We start from the raw sequence: 21,648 nt of genomic DNA on the forward strand, positions 1-21,648 counted from the left end.
CATTCGTCCTGTACCAGAACAACTTGAGATATCTCCAACTGGAGAACATACCACTCTGGACAGTGATTGGGATCCAGAGCCTTCCACTGAAACGGAACAACAAGTCGCAGAGGGGGCAGCGGTAACAGAGGGTTCACAGGGCACAGAAGGACTGCACACTAGGACCAGATCGAACATACGGAAACCCTTGAGATACAATGACTATGTGCTCTGAGAACGACAGGAATAGTGTGGACACTGAGGAGGGTTGAGTATTGGAAAGGTGTTTAGTAAATAGAACATACCAGCATCTTAGATGCGCATGACTTGTTGTATTCTGAATGTGAATTTCCCATTACATGTTCATGTTAACCAGGCTTGTTTTAATAATAGCCAGAGAGACAGTTATAAAGTTGGTAGACATTTTCAATTGTTATGTAAAGAGATGTTACGATAACCATCCGGCCAGCGGATGGCGCTAGAGGCCTCACAAGTAATGGTTAGGTCGTAGAGGGAATGTAAGAATAAGCAATGTGAGGAAAGCAAGGTATCGATGTATTGTTGCGTGCTGCATTAAAGCTAGCCCAGTTGCTACTACAAGCCTCTTTATTTCAGAACACTAAACATCGTAGACCTCTTTGGCTATACGGAATAAGGTTTCCATTTCAGCACAACACACTTCCATGGATAAATGAAAGCGGATGCCTTATATCGCAATAAGCGGATGGAAACCCTTTCATGAACCATCAAATACCCCACAGATTTCAGTGGTCATCAGTCCCGATATTTAGCAATATCAAACAGTACAAGCCATGCCCCAAATAAAGGTGCTGTGCTTTGCGCAGCCTAAATAAAAGACTCATAATTTGAGAACGATAGTCTGTCTCCTAAACATTCCTCACCCGTTGTCTAGACATGCATAAAAACATTCCGTGTCTGTATCTGTTTACGTCCGCAATCGATTATAACGTTCCTCAAATGGGGAGCACATCCATGTTCTCTCGCGTTATAGGCGTATTCTATGCTTCTGTGTTCGCAATATTCCTGACCGTTCCTGATCGCTAAACGTTTGTTTTCCTTTCCTGTCTATCGCGGTTGATAGAAGCACCTAGGCTATAATTTGACTCCAGCGGTGAGAGAGGGAGAGAGAGGCACCCGCAAAGTGGTCCTGCGCGCGCGCATGGGGTTCAATTGAAGTCAGAGTTGGTCCGTCCAGTCAATAGTCACGCTTTCAGGCCGCTCCATTATTAGATTAAAGTTATCAGACATGTAACATGTGTGGGAATTTCTCTCATTATGATGGAGTTGTGGGACTTTTATCATTATGCTCAATACTTATTAACTTATGCGCAATACCCGCAATCCCACGCACTGAAATGTAGGCCCTGGTTTTAAATGCACATATTTTTTTCTCTTGCTCTCTTGGAGGTGGCCAGCCGAGTATTTCTTTTGCTGCCAGCTTGTGCCAATATATTCTTGAATTGCATTCTCCACATTTTTAGCTAAATTTTCATGTACCATATCAGCATTTTTGTTCAGTGAATCTTTTGTAAATTGCTTTACAATTAGCGCGGGCACTCGTCAGCAGCCTTCGGCTTGCCTCTTGCCGCTATTCACTCCTTCGTCTTCATTAACATTCTCAATATTTTTGGCCTCTATGTATCCAGTTACATCTGTCTGTTCTTGGTCTTGGATTTTGTAAAATAAATTTCTAAATATCACCTGCTTGCTGCAGCTTTGGTCTGCACGTCCTATTGGTCTGTGCACTTCTTTTTAAAACCGCATCTTTTTCTCTCTCGTGGGCATTTAATCTGCTGCCGGCTTCTCACTCCACATCGCCCAAAATGCTTGATTGCATTGCATTCTCTTTGTAGCTAAATTATTCATGTACCACATCAACATTTTTGTTCAGTGAATCTTTTGTAAATTGCTTTATAATTACTGTCGGGCCTATAGGCCGATCGCCTGGTTTGCGCTTTGGTCACGTCCTTTTAAACCGTCTATTTATCTCTCGTGAGCATTTAATCTGCTGCCAGCTTGTGACTCCACATTGCCCAAAATGCTTGATTGCATTGCATTCTCCACATTTTTAGCTAAATTTTCATGTACTGCATCAGCATTTTTGTCCAGTGAATCTTTTGTAAATTGCTTTACAATTACCTTCGGGCCTATAGGTCTATGCCTGGCTTGCTTCGGTCACGTCCTTTTAAAACCATCTTTTTCTCTCTCATGAACATTTAATCTGCTGCCAGCTTGTGACTCCACATTGCCCAAAATGCTTGATCGCATTGTATTCTCCACATTTTAGCTAAATTTTGGTGTACCACATGGCATTTTATTTCAGTGAATCTTTTGCTTTACAAATAGACCTTCCTGCCCTCCTCTTGGCTGCCTTCACTCCTTTGTCTTCATTAACATTAATCTTTTTGGCCTCAATAGTCCAGTTACATAGTCTCTGTCTTTGGTTTTTGATTTTGTGTAATACATTTCTAAATAAATGCGACTTATAGTCCAGTGCGACTTATATATGTTTTTTTCCTGTTCATGACTCATTTTTTCACTAATGAGACTTATACGTCCGGAAAATACGGTAGTATTTTGCAGTATTTTTAAAATTTCAAAATTACTATTTTGCAGTTGAAACACATATTACATGTTTCAGAAATACTACCCATCCCTGGGAACAGGCAGATTACATCTTTATAGTTGGCCATATCATGACATACTTAGGTTAATACTGTATTTCACCAGTTAGGGCACAAACATGGCCAGTAGCTGCACTGTGTAGCCTATCTTGACATGTCTTTAAGTTTTGGGTTACAATATACAGGTAGTGGGCTCTCTGTTTATTTTAATGTGTAGGCCTAAGCCTAAAGTTACAGAATTTCTATCACAATTGACCAGACTTTGACCTTTTGTCTTCTTTTAACACAATTCTGGCTATGATTGTTTCTTGTATTGCATCATGAGCCATCACCTATTGCATTCTACTGTTAGCCTTAAGCCTAGCTCAGTCATTATGTTGTACCACATCACCCTCCATTAGAAGTGCAATGAGCTGCATTGAGCATAATAAACTGCATTTAGAATTCCAAATCCATATTTTCAGATATTTTGGTAAAAGTAACTTAAAAGTAATACAATAGTAGTGTAATGCCTTACAATTCAGACAGTAATATTATAATGTAATGAATTACTTTGAAATGACAGTAATAAGTAATACATAATATATTACGATTTTGAAGTAACTTGCCCAACACTGATTAAACCACATGTCACTGCTTGACTAAATGAAAAATATAGGCTACTGAACATGCATGGAGATCGTCATAGTTGACAGAAATTACGATACTGATTATATAATAACCTATAGGTCCAAATCTAAATGTTTGGGTTCAGTTTATGAAGTGTTGCTACAGCATGATACTGTGTGTTTGTTATTTATGGGGGGGAATCAGGGGGGGATTTTGGTATCGGTGGGCTTGTGTGTGTGTGTGGTCGGTCCAGTAGTGGGCCGGTCCAGGAGAAAATTGCCAGGGCCGAATTTTGATCCCAGTCCGACCCTGTACTAGGCTACTGTGGTCAAAGCTATTCCTTCAAGTTGACAGAGGGATTTCACTTTCTTTCAGTATTTATACAACAATTATCAGATATGTTATTTTCTTTGTGTAAAAATAAATAAATCAACTTTTAGCTTATAAATAAATAAATCAGCTTTTAGATTAATGGTAGCCTGACGAGCCAGACCCACATCAAGATGTAGAGTCTGGGAACAATTGGCAGTTCTCAATCCGAGGGGAGAGATGATAAAAGGTTGTCTTTCAAATTCCCTCTTCTCCGCGGCCAAAGCCGATTCAAAGGCCGCTATTCGCCAGCAGCTGCATCCATCTTCTTTACATAAGAACAACCCTTTTGCGCTAAGCGCCCGACATTGACCACATAATCGCAGCATTCAATTAGTGAATGTGGACTGGCCATGCCTTCAATGTCTATAAACTTTACGCCTCTGACGATCCGTTTCTTATTGCCAAAATAGGGTGCATAGTGTTTATGACATAAACAGACCCGGGTGCGTTTGTGTAATGTAATGTAAACAAAGACCAGCTGGGTCAGGGCTAGGGGGGACTAATCACACTCGAGTACGGTCCAGTTAGACAGACCCAGTGTGAAGGCAACCTCACTCTACCTGGAACCCCCTAGAGCACTGATCTCTCGCCTCCAGCTGGTCCAGAATGCCGCAGCAAGGTTGCTGCTGACTGGATCCAAAAAGTAGGAGCATATTACCCAGATCCTAGCCTCTCTCCACTGGTTACCCATCCAACACAGAATCCATATAAAGATTTTATTGATGGTTTTTTAAAGCCCTAAATGGCCTGGCCCCATCCTTGCAGATCTCATTCACCAAGACTCAGCTCCCAGGTCCCTTAGATCCTGTTGCATGGGTCTCCTGCATGTTCCATGCACCAGACTCAGGCAGAGAGGTGATAGATCTTTTGCTTTGGCTGTGCCATGCCTATGGAATCAGCTGCACCTTCCATTAGAGATGCTCCCTCCATCACTAAATCTAGGCTCAAAACACACCTCTTCTCCCTGGCTTTTCCTGCCCTTTATAATTGTTATCTGTGTTCATTGTCTTTTTAATGCACTATGTACGACACTTTGGTCAGTGTATCTGTATTTCAAATGCTTTTAAATAAAAAGTACTTACTTAACTTTTTACCAACTAAGGAATATTTCCAATAAGACTTGTTTTATCATTTAAATACACAGAAACCACACATGCTTTTAGTCCTCATGCCTGGATTATTGTAACAGTCTTTTCACCTGCCTTACAAAAGTCTTTAAATAGGCTTCAAATAGTCCAAAACTCTGCTGCCAGGCTCCTAAATTAGACCAAAATGCATGAACATATCACTGGCTCCCAATATGATGGAGAATTGATTTTAAAATTTTACTTGTTGCATTTTAAAGCTTTTCATTGCCTTTCCCCTGGTTACATTTCTGAAATGCTAGTGCCCTATAGTCCTACACGCACATTAAGGTCTGCAGGCACAGGTTTATTAACTATTCCTGGGTATAGCGTTTAAAAAAAAAATAAAAAATAGTCCAGTATTTCTTTCGAAATTTAAATGAAGTTGTATGGACTGGACTATGTTTTTAAACGGCGACGAAATTGTGAATTTCCAGAGCGTGTTACTCCACACTCGGCAATCGACTCCTACGGACTTTCCCCTAAAGACGCCAGCTGCAGCAGCAACATTTCTGGGAAGGTACTGGCTTGATGAAATTCATTCTGGACTCTCTATCCGACCACATAAAGACCTCGGGATACTTCGGTTTGGCTTTAGGGACCCTCTACTCACTACCACGTAAGTGTAATGTTGTTTGGAACTGTAGAAGAGGTATAAAAATAGCGTTTTGTAGCGGTGAAATGACTTGCCCTGGTCACTTCCAGGCTAACGAGTTTTGACTAAAAACGGTAAAATCGAACTTTCTCAAAACACATCCGAATGACATGATTTTGATGTCAACTCAACGTATGTACTCCCAATCATCCGTAAATTGATCTAAAGTGCATTTTACTCCGGATAATGCCTTTAAAACTCACTTGTACCGCAAATCTTAAAACTCACTTGTACCGCTAATTCCTGTAGTTTATATGTATATATATATAGCCATAATGGCGCCCACTGCTGGAACCAACTCCGTGGAGATCAGATCTGCCAACAGTTGCTGGTTTTAAAAAGAAATTAAAAACTCTATTATTTTCTACTACTGCCTCTGATTAATCTGTTAATCTGTTTTGGTTGAGTTATAAAGTGAGTTTATTCTTTTTTTTCATTAGGCCTATGTATGATAATGTGCTAGATATATATAAATAAATGCACATTTACATTTACACACACACACTTTTAATGTGATTAGATCAATCAATCGGAATAAAAGTTCTCAGATAAACAACTCAATCGGAATAAAAATGCCTGATCCGATCAGAATTCAATCAAATAAGAAAAGAAAAGTAGGCAACAACGGCTATTCTGATCAAGTTTCTAAAGTGCTTGAGAGCACTTGATCAGAATAGAACGTAGCCTACTCCATGTAAACAGATGGCACACTTTCAAATGGAATAGTTTAATCTGAATGATAAAGCGACTTGACAGGCTGGTAAGGAAGGCTGGCTCTTTAGTGGGAGCTGAACTGGAGGGCATCACTTCAATATCTGACAAAAGGACCCTGAACAAACTGATCAACATCTTGGACAATGAATGCCATCCACTCAACAGCACTATTAAAAAGCAAAAGAGCTTGATCAGCTGGAGACTTCGCTCACTGCCATGCACAACTGAAAGTCTGAGGAAGTCGTCATTTGTCCCCAGGGCCATTGAACTGTTTAATGCTTCACTAAAGGGAAGAGGAGAGATAGACTTCTCTGCTTAGTCTGTCTGCCTCTCCACCCTCTCCATGTTTGAGTACGGACTGCCCACTACTGCTTTACTACTGTTTTACTAATGTCCACAGCCTAATGTTTTTACTACTGTTTTCCTGCTACACTGTTTTTCATTAGCACACATGATCAATGGCTTCTGCTACAATACTGAATGGCTGTAACCCTATTACCTCAACCTGTTCTTGCACTGACATAGTTTTTTTTATAGTTTTTTATATTACCTTGTCTACATTATACTTTAGCCTACTCTCCAATTTGTCCATATTATTTATCTAGACCTTATTATTGCACTGTTGCACTGTTGGACTAATGTTGGACTACTTTTTGCACCTTCACCATGACACTCAGGGCCAGATGTACTAACGCTTTTGCGCCCATTTCAGGCGTATTTGTTTCGCAATGTGCGTGTAAAATCATTGCGAGGTATGTACAAACAGGCCGCAATGATGTAAAAGCGCAAACTGCCTGTCGCGGGAACTGAAAGTGGCAGATTGCGATTGTCATGTCATGCATATGCATTCATGGGAGGATCCAGGGGAAAGTGGGAGTTTAGCATAAAAAGATGGGAGGGGAAGAGTAAAGAGCGCCTAGTTATGTATTCCGCGGTATGTACAAAGACTGCTCCTGAAAGCGCACGTCTATTCTGCGCCTAAATACTTCCGCCTTAAAAGCAGGTGTTAATCCACATTGCAGTTCAATGCGTCAATAAGAGAACCTTTCAAAGACAACAGAATCGCTATTTAGAACACCAGTTTTTGTGGTGAAAGTATTTGTACTACCAAAAGCAACCTTAACTTTCGTTGGCCTTTCGCATGTCTTCCTTTCACTTTCACGTCATTCACTTAAACTTTCCTACTTGCTAGATTTGACCAATCTCCCATACGTGCACAAGTAGTTTGAGTAGAACTACTGATCTTCATTATCTCCCTGCTTGTTGACATCTTATCATGTATGGTATTATTTCATGATCGCTAAACGTTTGATTCTTTTTTAATGTTGTCATCAGTTAACTTCATTCAACTGCGCTTGTAGGCGCTGCCATTGAGTTGTGGACGTTCGTAAATTGCGTTTATGGGCGGAGAAGGGCAGAGAAAGGCGCAGTTTAGGCTACACTAAGGATTGAACGATTGATAAATACGACGAAAACTTGGGTCTGACAGCGCTCGCAATCTGCGGTGTGTCCATGGCGCTGATAACGGTTCGCAAATGTACGTACATCTGGCCCTCACTCTCTTGAGCACCTTACCATGCACACATAACTAAAGGACTACTGTTGGACTACTTTTTGCACCTTCACCATGACACTCACTCTCTTGAGCACCTTACCATACACAAGGAACTACAGGACTACTGTTGGACTACTTTTACACCTTAACCATGACACTCACTCTCTTGAGCACCTCACCATGCACACAGAACTACAGGCCCTGTCACTACAAGCGTCTCATGCTTGATCACCCTCAAGCACACTGGATTTTTTACATTTAATTTATATAGTATATTTAGTATTTCGTTTTTTTAGTTTTTCTTATCTCCTACTGTCTCTATTGTACAGTGGAGTTTGGTTATATGTTTATACTTATATTTACCATTTCTGCTGTAAGTGCATGTTGTGTGATGTCTGTACTGAGACCCCTTCTGAATTTTCCTGAAAGTATCTATCTATCTATCTATCTATCTAATAAAACTCTCCATGTAAATGTGGCTTATGAGATCGGCAAATTGTGTTTTAGGCCTATATGTGAAAACTGTTTATGGTTTTGCCAAAAGGGTGATTGATTTAAGAAATGTGTTCAGGCAAAACTGAAAATTTGGTTCAGAGAATGGGTTTCAGTGTTTTAGCAATTGTGAAAAACTGTAATGTAGGCTGTCATATGTCTAATTTCACCGCTGTTTTCGCCCCTTGGAAATCTAAAGTGAACTGACCAGACCATGACCCGGACAAATTCTCAATTGAGTAGGCCCTAGGCCTGTTCGGGTAGGCAGCCTATTCAAATTTGACTTCAATGAAATTTGACTCACTATAATTAAGATTATACAAAAAAAAAACAATGTCTGAAGTTATCAATTTTCTATTAATGCTGTTACAGCTGTTTGTTTTTTTTGTTTTTATTGGGACTTGCTCCATGAGCTTTGAGCAGGCGGTGTGGAGCTGAGATGGCAGGAAGTGAGGCAGGAGTAGTGAGGTGGAGATGGGGGGAGAGGACCCGGGAGAAACGAACAGAGGAGACTGGTACACAGTTACGCGAAATTTTAAAAGGAAAAAGAAAAGAAGCCGTGATGGTGATGATGATAATCGTTATGAGTCGGATGTGGATAGTAGTTTCAGCGCATCTCAAAGTAGATGAGATTAAGGTAAAGCTCCAGTTTGATTTTCCCGGTTCTGTCAACCCACTGAAGCTGACGAAAGCTTTGCATGATACTGTAGGTACTGTGTTAATCCACTTAGGGATGGTAGTTTGTTGATTACATGCTCTGATGCCAAACAGAGAGAAGGTTTGATTAAAATGACAACTTTGGAAGGGAAGAAAGTCAAGTGTTTTGTTTGGGGTTGAAAGAAAACATTACAAGGGGTTATTACAGGGGTTTCAACAGATGTGCCCATTGAAGAGATCTTGGAAAATGTATCAGGAGCCAAAGTGATAAAAGCTAGACGACTGATGTATAATAATAATGGAACAAAACAGGAGAGCTTATCTATCTGGTTACAATTTCAGGAGGAAGTGTTGCCAACAAGAATTAAAGTAGGCTTCATGAGTTTCCAGGTGCGACCGTATGTGTTCCCCCTCTCCTAGGTGTTTTAAATGCCAACGATTTGGCCACGTAGCAGCGGTTTGTAGAGGCAAACAGCAGTGTGGTAAATGTGGGGGAGAAGATCATGAATATGGCAAATGCAATGAAGGTACAAAAGTCAAATGCTGTAACTGTGGGGGTGAGCATAGTGCTGCATATAAAGGGTGTGAGGCGCACAAACGAGCGGCCGAAGTTCAGAGAGTCAGAGTGGAAGAAAAGCTGACATGAAGCCATTAAAGAAGTGAATGCAAAGAGGAGTATGGTAGTATCACCAATAGCGAGAACGCTTGAGCAGAGTCAAGACCAGAGATACGACAAAGTCAGAAGAGATTTTGAGAGACCTACAGTAGTCAAGCCTAGTATTGGAGTGGATATGTTGTGTTTGTAGCATTCTTGGCAGAGGTATAGTCAATTGTTCAGCCCAAACATAAAGCAGAACAGAGAGGATTAAGATTATCATAAAGGCAGCCCAAAAATACCTTAATATGGGGGAAGTAACAGTGGACGCAATAAATGAGACACTTATAGCAGGGACACAGGATATTCAGCCATCATGTGGAGAGTCTAAATGGTTTTAGCAATTCTGCAGTGGAATGCCAGGAGTCTCTGCTCTAATGGGCAGGAATTTAAAAAGTACATTGAGGAAAGGAGTGAAAAACCTAGTGTTATCTGTGTGCAAGAAACATAGCTTATGCCTCACTTAGATTTTATACTTCATGGGTATGTGGCTATACGCAGGGACAGGGAAAGTGGCACTGGAGGTGGTGTAGCTATGTTTATTCAACAGGGAATAGGCTATAGAGTTATACATATCAGCAAAGACTCTGAGGCGATTGTAGTTGAAGTATGGATAGGAAATACAAGCATAAGGATAGTGAACTATTATAATCCATGTGGGAAGCTAAGTAAAGAGGCACTTGAAAAGATAATTGGTGAAGAAACACACAAGGCAGTTTGGTGTGGGGATTTTAATGCTCATAGCACACTTTGGGGTGGTACTCACACTAATAGTAATGGGAGTGTGGTGGAAGAATTTCTAGAGGATCATGAGCTAGTCTGTCTGAATGATGGAAGGGGAACCAGAGTAGATATAGCAAGACGGTTGGAATCTCCAATCGATCTCACTTTGGTGTCTGAGCAAATAGCTAGAGTCAGAAGTGGGATGTTATACAAGATACCAGTAGGGAGAGACCATTACCCAATAATATGTGAAATAGGAGTGGGTCCAGTTCAGTTGGAGGAAATAGGTTTTCCTAGATGGAAATTAAAAAACGCCAACTGGGCACTTTATAATATGACATGTAGTATGAGGTTAGAAGGAATTAGTCAAAACAGGCATGATGGTATAGATGGTTTTAATGCAGAAGTAGTATAAATCATGCACACTACTGCAGAAGAAGTTGTAAAGGAAGTGGATTAAAACAACACAAGGTAGTTCCCTGGTGGTCAGATGAATGAAATAATGCTATTAAGGTAAGAAACAGAGCTTTTAGAAAAGTTAAAAGATAATTTTCCTTTAATGACCTAATAGAATATAAAAAGTCACAAGCAGAAGTTAGACGAGCTATTAGAAAGCCTAAGCAGAGTTACTGGCGGCAGTTCTGCAATAACATTGGGAGAGAAACACATTTAGCCAAATCTGGGGTATGATAAGAAGGATGGGTGAGGGAGTATACATTACCAGCTATCAAATATAATAATGAAATTATGATAACAAATAAGGATAAGGCGGAGGCTCTGGCAAAAACATTTGTTAAAGTCCATAGCTCAAATCTGACACCTGAAGCTATGAGGAGATGTAATAATGAGAGCACACTCTAACATTTTAATGGTAAAGGACAATTTTGATGGAACACTAAATGTTTCCTTTTTTCTTTTTTTGAACTGAAAAGAGCATTGGCAGGAGTCAGAGCAACGTCACCTGTAAGGATGAGATATGTGGTTGAAAACTCATCAAGTGTAATTAGTGATTCTGCAATTATATAATAAGGTGTGGGAGTCAGGGGTACCATCAGCTTGGAAACACTCTGTTGTTATTCCAATTGGGAAACCTGGAAAAGACAATGGTGAAACAACTATAGACCTATCGCATTAACATCTAACTTATGTAAAATAATGGAGCGTATGGTCACTGACAGGTTAATTTACATAATAGAGAGCAGGAACTTGCTTATACCTTAGCAGAGTGGTTTCCGTAGAGGGAGGTCAACTACGGATCCTGTGCTATGTTTAGAGGATGAAATTAGGAAGGCTCAGGCTAAAAAGGAACTGGTAGCTGCTGTCTTCTTTGATGTGGAGAAGCCGTATGATATGTTATGGAAAGAGGCTCTTCTTATCAAATTAGAATCCATGGGTATTGGTGGAAGAATGTTCAACTGGATTATGAATTTTTTTGAAGGACAGGACTATAGAGGTAAGAGTTGGGCTATCCCACTCCAGGATTTACTCTATAGAAAATGGGGTACCGCAAGGGAGTGTATGCAGTCCTATTTTATTTAATATCATGATTAACGAGGTTTTTTCAGAGGTTGATGCTAGACTTGGGAGGTCTTTATATGCAGATGATGGGGCAATGGGTGAGTGGGCGTAATGCAACATTTGTTGGAAAGAAGCTACAGGCAGCAGTCAGCATTGTTGAGAAGTGGGGAAACAGGTGGGGTTTCCGGTTTTCTGTGGACAAGACACAGTTATTTGTTTTTCTAAGAAACAACCCTACAATACAAGTACTCTTTATGGGCAATTAGTTAAGCAGGTTCAAAATATAAGGTTTTTAGGTGTGTGGATGGACCATAAACTAACATTTAGAGACCATATTCAGAAAACTGTCACCAAGTGCAAGAAGGCAGTCAGTGTTATAAGATGCTTGGAAGTGGTTGGGGTGCTAGCATGAACTCTCTTAAACATATTTATACCGCCATAGTCAGATCTACATTGGATTATGCATGCATTGTATTTAGTTCAGCTGCAAAATCTCACTTGCAAAAGCTTGACTTGGTTCAGGCACAAGCCCTTCGTCTGTGTTGTGGTGCAGTCAAGACTTCTTCAATCCCAGCTCTCCAGGTGGAGGGTGGGGAGATGCCTTTATCTATGAGACGCCTACAGCTTGCCATGTATTGGGTGAATCTGCAGGGGCATAAGCAGGATCATCCAACCAAACCTGTGTTGAACTCTAGCTGGGAGCATGGAAGGAAACAATTTAGCAGTTTTGGATGGGTGGGAAACAGTCAAGCTGAGAAACTGGTCTTATAAAATTAAGTCACAGCTGTACATTACCCGTCATTCCCCCTTGGATATTTCCCTATAGCCAGCAGTAGATTTTGAAATAGCAAAGATGTCAAAACACTGCAGGGAATATGGTGGGATGAACGATCTGGTGCAACAATACACTCTAAACCGAGATTTAGTTGTAATAAATATGTTAGGTGGTCACTACTAATGTTTGTGTTTTTTGTGAAAACTCTATGTCATAACTAAAAGAAATGAGTTGATTATACTATTTAAGTGAAATATACAGTGCACTGATCATGTTAAGCAGAGACAACGATAAATGTTATGTTTTTGCAAGGCAGAGGAGGGGTCTAAAAAAATTCTACCCATCAACCGTTCCTCCTGCTTCTCAATCCAGATGAATGACTCCATGCCTCGTGCTGCTGTGACAAATAGGCTACTACATCAAATGGTGGGTGAACTTGTTGAAAAATTTAAATTCTGATGAAATAACTGAAAATTATGTTCAGTTTGACCAATAGTTAGCTAAATGTTTGTTTACGTGATTAACTTACATTAACCTGAGAAAAGTAAGGTAACATTAGCTCCGTTGTTAGCATGCTAGTAGTCTTTCGGACAGTTAGCTCATGGTAGCTACCTTCCAATGGGTGTGTATGCCAGATTATAACAATATCACATATGTTTTCGTGTAAATATACTTGTCTTGGTGCTACTAAGTTTAATTCAGACTTTATCATTGAAATAGGTGTTTCTGTCTGTAGACAGTTTTAGCTAACCATAGCAGCACATGTTGGTTAGCTTTTGGCTAATGTTAGCCGATGTCCATTCACTTATTTGTTGCATTCATAGGTGATACAACAAACTTTTATTTCAACTGTGTAAATGAACATGGACTAAAAAATTGTTTTCTTATGTTCTTTTTTATAGGTTCTTCGTCTTTTTTTTATAGGTTCTTCATCTACAGTGGATGTGGAATATTTATGAGTTTAAATGTTGTTTGTTCATGTTTTATCAATAATAAAAGGCATTCCTATACATTGTGATGAATTTCTTTTCAATTTTTAATAAAACAATTCAATTAATACAGTACCCTAATCTTAAAATAAAAAAACAATAGGCCTATCTACAGAACTTAGTTCATATTTTAATGAATTTGTTAACATGCATTTTAACCTAGTTATTTTATACAACTGCAACTTCTGAAACAATAAGTTAAGTGAACTAAAGATTTTTAGTAAAGACTACTAATGTAAGCTTAATTTGTCTACAGCATCAACATAAGGTTGTTAGTTGACACAACTAAACATGTTTAGTTTTATGTTTTGTAAAAACTAGAATGGTTTAAGGCAATCGGTTTCCACGCAATATTCTAGTAATGACAACTAGTTCGGGTTTAGAGTGTACTTAGGTCTCAAGTATAATAGCAGTAGGCTATTCAAATATTTACAGATGGTTCAAAATATCCAGATACAGGAAAGACGGGAGCAGCAGTGTACAGTATATACCACATTTTCAGAAATCAATAGTTAAAAGAACATCAGACCATTTAGCGGTTTACACTGGAACTTTTAGCTATTTTACTAGCTCTTACGTGGATAGAGGAGGTTGGGTCTAATCAGTATATTATCTGCTCAGACTCAATGGCATCTTTAATAAGTATTACAAATTGCAAATCGGTTTGTAGGCCAGACTTGGTTTTTGAGATCTTTCATAGTCTAGATCTCAAAGTCGTAATATAACAGTGTGTTTTCTGTGGGTCCCATCCCATGTTGACATAGAAGGCAATGAAGTAGTTGACCGCTTAGCTAAAAGGGCTCTTAAGTCAGCTCAATGGACAGAAATTGAAAGTGTCATTAAAACAGAGGTCAACAAACTATGGCAAGCACAGTGGGAAAAGGAGACCAAAGGTCGTTTTTTATATAAAGTACAGAAACAAGTAATTACAAGGAGGCAGGGTGGTTGAAAGCGAAGGGGAGAAGCGGTGGTCACAAGACTAAGAATTGGGCATACATATCTCAATCACAATCTCAGCCGTTTAGGGAAACACACAACAGGACTCTGCATTCACTGTGACAAGACCGAGACTGTAGAACATGTATTGAGTGTGAAACATACAACACAGAGAGAACCACACTACTAGAAGACATCAAAGGCTTAGGGTACACATTTAACAGTAGAGGGTTTACTTTCCTTTTCTTCAGTTAAACCATCGGCATGCGGTATTTAAAGGAGACAGGTCTTTTCAATAGAATTTAAGATTACACCCCATTCTTTTTTTTTTTTTACACGAATAAATACCATAGACAGTAAAAGATAGATAAATACAGGCGTCTGATTCCGCATTGAAGCTCCACACCCCAAACAGTTGGTGGCGGTAATGCACCATGTTGGCATGCCAACCGCCATTAAATTTAAGTAAGAAGAAGAAGTGCTTTGAGCAGCAAAATGTACCAATGTACTCTGTTGACTGCGGTGGCGCGCGGAAGTACCTTAAAAGGAAGCAAGTCATTCTGCTGCTGGCGCTGGTTGCTTGGTTGCGCACTGCGAGATTAGGTGTGCGACATTTGCAGTAACCTCGCGCTAATTATCTGCAACTGAACACGGAACTGGGTGTTCAAACGGTAACGTTTATGGAAAACTACTGTAGCTGTGTAATATTGATTCCTGGCGTTTTTTTATGGTTTAGAGCACATGAGCAGTAGACCATTGTGTTATTGTTTATTTAAATAGCAGATTTGGCTAATCTAGTTAGCCTAGCTGCTAGCTTAGTTGTTGCCAGTGAGTTAACGTGAACTCAGCCTGTCGCTGTCGTGCTTTGTAGACGGGCCTATTCATGTTAATCTTTCTATCAGATTATTGGCCTTTGTTACTGTCAAATTTGCAAATATGAAAGATTATCATCAGACGATAATGAATATCGTGTGATGTTGTATTTAGTCTGAAGATGGTTTATTTCATATTTATAGCCTGTTTAGCGTTTCGGTTTAAAGCTAGGCTAAGGTTAGCTGTAAACGTGACCGAACGTTGCCGTCAACATGCTTCCTTGTAGCTTTCATGCCTTCCGAGGCTAGCTATCTGGTTAGTAACGTTAACCAATAGCATCAGACCAAGTTGTCTTTCTAGACTGTATAGATGTAACATTGGTCAGTTTAGCAGTGTTGACGAAATAAATAATCAAGTTAAATTGTTAGTAACGTAGTATTTCTAAATTAGCAAGTAAGCTAACAGGATTCCGTCTGAACTATAACATGCAACAACTAAAGCATTGATTACTCAATGGGTAGCCAACATGCTTCTCAGTAACTATGTAGACTGCACTTTTACTCAATTGACTGCACTGGCTATTTAAAAATGCATACTTAGGCAGAGTTATTATTTAATTAAAGTTGCTGTGTGTTGTTTTGAGAGTAACATGTCATGTTATGATTTTAGGAGGACGATGTCTTACTACTCATCATCCCGAAGTTCCTCTCGGAACTTGGAATGTAAAGTTTATGTTGGAGACTTGGGTAATGGAGCTGCAAAAGGCGAATTAGAGCGGGCGTTCAGCTACTATGGCCCCCTGCGCAGCGTCTGGGTGGCCAGGAACCCTCCAGGATTTGCGTTTGTGGAATATGAAGACTCCCGTGACGCTGAGGATGCTGTGAAGGGCATGGATGGAAAGTAAGCAAGATGTCTCCTCTGCTTTGGTCTATAATAGGTTTTGGAGTTCCAAGTTGGTCCTCCCCTGTATTTGCCTCTGACACTAACATATTGTCGATGCCTATTGAGACATGGGTAGTTGCACTGCTGTTATAAATAGATAGATACTTTATTGATCCCCAAGGGGAAATTCAAGTCATGCACCATATCGAATGCATGTTTTGGAATTAGCACTGATTTTGGCCCCATCTTCCTGATTGCTGTCATTATCTGTCCTTTCTCAGAGTACTTTGTGGATCACGCATACGGGTGGAGCTGTCTACAGGTTTGTCCCGGAAGTCTCGTTATGGTCGACCTGGCCGCCGCTCTTTTGACCCAAATGATCGATGCTACCAGTGTGGTGATCGGGGGCACTATGCCTATGACTGCTACCGTTTCAGCAAGCGGGGAGGCAGTCGTCGCAGCAGGTGAGTCCATCACCTCATCTTCAGCATCAGCACCCTGCCGCCCAAGACCTTATGAACATGAACATGTTATTATACATGATTTATATATTTTATATGATGTGTTTTTACCCCCCCCCCCCCCCCCCCCCCCCCCCCCAGGTCCCGTTCCCGATCCAGGTCTCGCTCTAGGTCCAGGGGACGAAGGTACCGCTCGCGGTCTCGCAGTCGTAGCAATGAAAGGTAATCACCACCTCCAGTCCTTGTTGTTTCCACCACTATATCTGAGTGATCTGCTGATGTATATGTCTTATTTTCCTCTCAGGAGGTACCGGTCACCATCTTACTCCAGGCGCCGTAGCAGGTAAGAAACTGCCAGAGAGATTATTGGTTTATACTTGGGGTCTTCAACCTTTTTTTAGCCCAAGGACCCCTTGGCTGAGAGAGACACTGACCCCCCCCCAAATGGTATGAGTACTATAGTGTTGGCTACCGTATATATTTACATCACACTTCATAAAATTCATGAGGCAAATCCTATGCAAGGGTGGCACTAGAAAAGGGCCTTAATGAAGCAAAGTAGATATAGCCTATAGACCTACACAAGACTAAACCAAATATGGCTGAAATATATAGGCCATCATGATCATTTTGCCAACAGTGACGCAGAACCCTGGATTTTTTCCATTATAACATGTTTTGTTTATAACTTAAACCAACAATTAAAATGTTGACTAAATTATTTACTATACTCCTACTTGATGATAATATATAGCCTGCCCCCTAACAGTCCTCTGGGCCTACGTACAAAATAGTGAATCATGTGATACGCCTGATATTTTGATGCTGATTGAAGAAGTTGCAACTTGAAGGTTGTTGATATTTCAGTTCCAAAGATAATCAAATTACATCATTAATTGACAAATGTTTCGGCCTGATGGCCTTCGTCACAGCTAACATTAAGCACAGCTTACACACGCAGAAATTAAAATTCAATATCAGCATCACGAGATTCATTATTGGAAAATCCTGACGGCTAACCCGATGCAAAGCCAAAACGAGGGGGGAAAAAACTTCATACATGATGTCTTTTTAAATAAATTTGTTGACCTTTACCGTTTCATGGCTTCTGCTGAGAAACTAGTGCGCCACACACACAACTTGAATCAAGCATTCTTCAGAACGCAGCTGATCAGCCGTCTACTTTCACTTTCAATGAAATCCACTAGTAAACGGAATACACTAGGCGTGATATTCGAAAAGATGTGAAGCACAAAACCCGTCGTCATTGTCAGCGGCGTGTTATAACGATGGCCTGTGTTGTGCAGAAATATAGCCTACCTCTGACCGACAGACACCCCCACCCCCCCCCTTTTAAATAAAAATACTCATCGGATCTATACGAATTACGTGGGTCTCATTTTCAAGTTGCAAAAACGGAATTCTGTTTAAAAACGGAAGAATCACACCCCTGCACTGCACATTTTTTTTGGATGCCATCTTACTGTTGCTGAGTGACATTCGAATAAATTGACGGTCATATTCAAATTTGCCGTGGTCTCTTAATTTTGAACTAGTTTGATGTAAATCAGGTTTCTAGGCCAAGTATACTTGCGTATACAAGGAATTTGGTCTCTGCATTTATCCCATCTGTGAATTAGTGAACACACAGAGCACACAGTAAACACACAGTGAGGTGAAGCACACACTAACCCGGAGCAGTGAGCTGCCTTGCTACAGCGGCGCTTGGGGAGCAGTGAGGGGTTAGGAGCCTTGCTCAAGGGTACTTCAGCCGTTCCTACTGGTCGGGGATCGAACCGGCAACCGTGTTATTCAAATTTTTGCTGTGATTGTCAGTAATGTCAGAATTCTCTTTTCCTCTACCCCTTTTAAAGGTCTGCCTCTCCAGCACGATCTAAGTCTAGGACTCCAGTACGGAGGTAAGCAGTAACTGGAGGTTCTATTGGGAGCTACTTCAGTGCAGTACGTAACAAGGGCCTGTGATCGAAGCAAACAAAGGTGTATGTAAACATGTTTTTTTTTTTTTTTTCCCTCAATTGCCTCAGTCGTTCGCGTTCTCGCTCACGGTCTGCGTCACGTCCACGTGGTCGATCTGCATCCCGCTCCCGATCCAGGTCACGCACCCCAAGTGCTAAGAGAAACAGGTAAGAATCAGCTCCACTTGCTGTGACCAGAAGTGCCAGGACTTTCCTCCAAAGAGTAGGCTGTGTGTTTTTGCTCAGAATTGAAATAAAAATAGAAATATAGTATTTTTAATGTACATGTTTACTTTTGCAAATGTTCTTTAGCCACTCCTATTAAAAAGAAGGTCTATATTACTGCTACTTCATGTTAGATTCAGTGGTTTCACAGTCAGGTTAGGCTTACTTGGATAAGTTGAGGCTAGCTTTCCAGTTGGCCTTTACTACGTGGCAGAGATGAACCGTCGCCTGAACTTCGCTGACATCCCAGAATGCACCGAGCTACACATGTGACGATGGACAGCCGTCGATGGAAATGGGTGAAAGAGGTCAGGTGTAGGGTGGGGATGGCAAGGGTTAGTCAGGGACGATAGAAATGTTTTCCCTTCAGAAACTAGTGTTAGGGATAGTCTTTCAGATCCTCAAGAATTTCTTTCTTTAATTGCCTGTTTTTTAGATACATATAGTAATAAAAGCTTATAATGACTGCTTAGCTACAGAGACAAACACAGCTTAGACACCAAGAGGCACTTATTGGGTAAGGGGGTGTAGAGGGGGCAGGAGGGGGGCAACAGGGCGTGGTCTTCTCTCTTCTCTTCCCCCCAGATCCATCCTCATATTGATTAGCCACAGGGTGCATCAGAGAACCCCCCTCCCAAATCCAAAAGAGAGAATCGGCTCGTGATCATACTCCGTTGACCAATTGCTCCAGGCTGTTCCCTTTTTTTTTCTAAAGAGTGTGGGAGTCGACGGCTCAAGCACTGACCAGGGTTCATCCTTGCTGTGTAAAACGTCCTTCGGGAGGGTGAGAAAATGCCCTGAGATCAGCCTCCGCCATGGTGGTTTCATGAGGTCGTCCGACGCACGTTCTGACCAAGACGCTCCTATCTGCACACACACACAGTTGTTCCACCTACCCCATCCCCTCCCAGAAATCCATGCACTACTACTACCGACTACCACATCTACTGCAAACCAGTGCTACGCTGAGAGAGAGCTCAGTCGACCAGTTATGGCCCCCCACACCTTCAAATCTGCGGCCTCAATGCTTAGCTTCTCTGAGGGTGTGTGTGAGAGAGAGAGAAAGAGGGAAAGGAGAGCTGACGAGAGATCAGACTTCAAGACCCTCCGAGTGTGTCTTCAAGTTCTAGCATCCGTCGCTTCTCTGTACATGTTGTTTCTGCCACTGTCTTCAAAGGTAAAGAAAAACCCCAAGAGTCGCTGTTATTCTTGATCAGAACCGAACCTTTTATTCACTTGTGCTCTTTTTGTATTGACCTACTCAGAGCATGTCTTGTCGTGTGTGTGTGTGTGTGTGTGTGTGTGTGCGTGTGCGTGCGCGTGCGTGTGTATACGAGTGGGAAGAACATAAGACTTGATTCTATTAATAACGTTGGAGTTGGCCCTGCAACCTATGTTAGGGCTACACATAGATTCTACACATAGCTTCACTAATGTTATTCATGTCAGTGGTGTTCTAGGGTGTGATTGATAAAGATGGCTGAGACCTGTGGTCTTTGAGTTAATGCCTTGAATGGCCATAGTGTCCCTGTAGTGTTCTTTATTTTTAATATTGCAAGGTGAAGTCATGATTGTGAGCATTGGCCTATTATTTGGTTGTGTAACTTGTAGGCTAACAAGGCTAACTTGTAACCTTTTTTTTGTTTTGTAGCATTTCCCTGAGGGCAGACTCTTGTCAGTTAATCCCCTACATCTAACCAGTGGATGGATCAAGTGTAGCATTGGGTTTTAATCCCTGTAATTATACAACATTTCACAAGGGTGTGCCATCAGAACCTTAAACCTTAGCTTGAGTGTCATAAAGACATGTTCATGGAAAAGTATGACTGGCAGTGAAAGTGGGGGTGATGGGTTGAGGTTCATCCCACCCCAGAGACTGCTAATAGGTACAGATCGGAGTGGTTTCTGTGAATTGTGATTGATTGCTGACATTTTCACAACTGCACTAACACCTCTCTGTGTTTGTTTCAGCCGTTCCCCGCTCTCCCAGCCCGAAAAAGAGCCCCACTCCTGGAACAGACTGAGATGAAACCTAACCCAAACCCCCTATCTCCCTCTTCTTTTTTTTCCAAAGCTGTCTTTTCCCCCCCTAAGGACTACTGTTTGTGTTAAGTCTCACCCGCATACAAATGTAAAAATGAATGTCCTTGATCTATCTAGTATTAATTACCAACTCTTTTGTCATTGTGTACAAGACTGGAGTAGAAAGGACAGTGGCTTTGGTCAGTGATTGTTTTTACCAGTTTGAATTTTTACAACATGCCACATTTGTTGAGCCTTTCTTTTATGACAATGTTATTTAATTAAAGATACAAAAAGAGGGCTGTGTTCAACATTTTATTTTTGCTGGATGTTTAGTATGGTTTTGAAATAAATCAGTCCATTACCACTGGCTTGCCTATTTACTTTATATTAACCTGAATGAAAATGACTTATTAGCATGTGGGATTAATGTCACCCCAACCTATTTCATAAACTTGTTTTTCTTTAACAACACCGTTCCAAAGTGTAATTAATACCAGGGTTCCCACAGGTTGTGGAATTTCTGGAATATCATGGCATTTTGGAAATGGGAAGTCAGGGAATTTTATAATTGTTGTGACAAAGTTATAGAATATCAGGGAATTTTGTTGTAGCAGTTAAATTGTACTTGCCAAAATATATGAATGCAAATATTTCCATGTGGAACTAGTGAATATCTGAATCTTAATTTTTACTGCTTGCTTGTAGCCCAACTTTGTTCATTCAATTCCCATTTAAAAAAGTAAATGATTCTTAAACGCTACGCGGCTGCTCTGAAATCATTGTTGGGTATATTTTACCATTCATTATATAGAAAGTCTTGGAAATTCAGGATTTAAATCAGGGAAAGGTCATGGAATTTTACATTTGA

General features: G+C 40.7%; 1 protein-coding gene and 1 long non-coding RNA gene across 4 annotated transcripts; both read left to right on the forward strand.

Annotated features, from left to right (window-relative positions):
* Positions 1-12,746: 12,746 nt before the first annotated feature.
* Positions 12,747-13,483, forward strand: LOC121683586. The gene is made up of 2 exons (XR_006022842.1): positions 12,747-12,899; positions 13,376-13,483. It is a non-coding gene; the product is annotated as an uncharacterized LOC121683586 (long non-coding RNA).
* Positions 13,484-14,915: 1,432 nt separating this feature from the next.
* srsf7a (serine and arginine rich splicing factor 7a) lies at positions 14,916-21,144 on the forward strand. 3 transcript variants are annotated; one of them, XR_006022834.1, is made up of 9 exons: positions 14,916-15,069; positions 15,881-16,111; positions 16,375-16,557; positions 16,696-16,776; positions 16,859-16,897; positions 18,429-18,473; positions 18,600-19,063; positions 19,471-19,932; positions 20,727-21,144. XR_006022834.1 is itself a non-coding variant. In XM_042063246.1 (8 exons), exons 2-8 carry the CDS (start codon positions 15,888-15,890, stop codon positions 20,782-20,784), a joined length of 729 nt encoding a protein of 242 aa, XP_041919180.1. In that variant the 5' UTR covers positions 14,916-15,069; positions 15,881-15,887; the 3' UTR covers positions 20,785-21,144. The 3 variants fall into 3 exon arrangements, 1 of the variants encoding a protein (XP_041919180.1); XR_006022833.1 differs by having other exon boundaries at positions 18,600-18,698; XM_042063246.1 differs by lacking the exon at positions 19,471-19,932 and having other exon boundaries at positions 18,600-18,698.
* The last annotated feature ends 504 nt before the right edge of the window (positions 21,145-21,648 follow it).

This window comes from Alosa sapidissima, chromosome 15 (genome assembly GCF_018492685.1).
Source record: "Alosa sapidissima isolate fAloSap1 chromosome 15, fAloSap1.pri, whole genome shotgun sequence".
Taxonomy (NCBI): domain Eukaryota; kingdom Metazoa; phylum Chordata; class Actinopteri; order Clupeiformes; family Clupeidae; genus Alosa; species Alosa sapidissima.

Coding starts and splice junctions, on each gene's coding strand:
- srsf7a (XM_042063246.1), top strand. CDS start 15,888: ATGTCTTACTACTCATCATCCCGAAGTTCCTCTCGGAACTTGGAATGT. Junction 16,777..16,858: donor CGCAGTCGTAGCAATGAAAG/GTAATCACCACC, acceptor TTTTCCTCTCAG/GAGGTACCGGTCACCATCTT. Junction 18,699..20,726: donor CCAAGTGCTAAGAGAAACAG/GTAAGAATCAGC, acceptor TGTTTGTTTCAG/CCGTTCCCCGCTCTCCCAGC.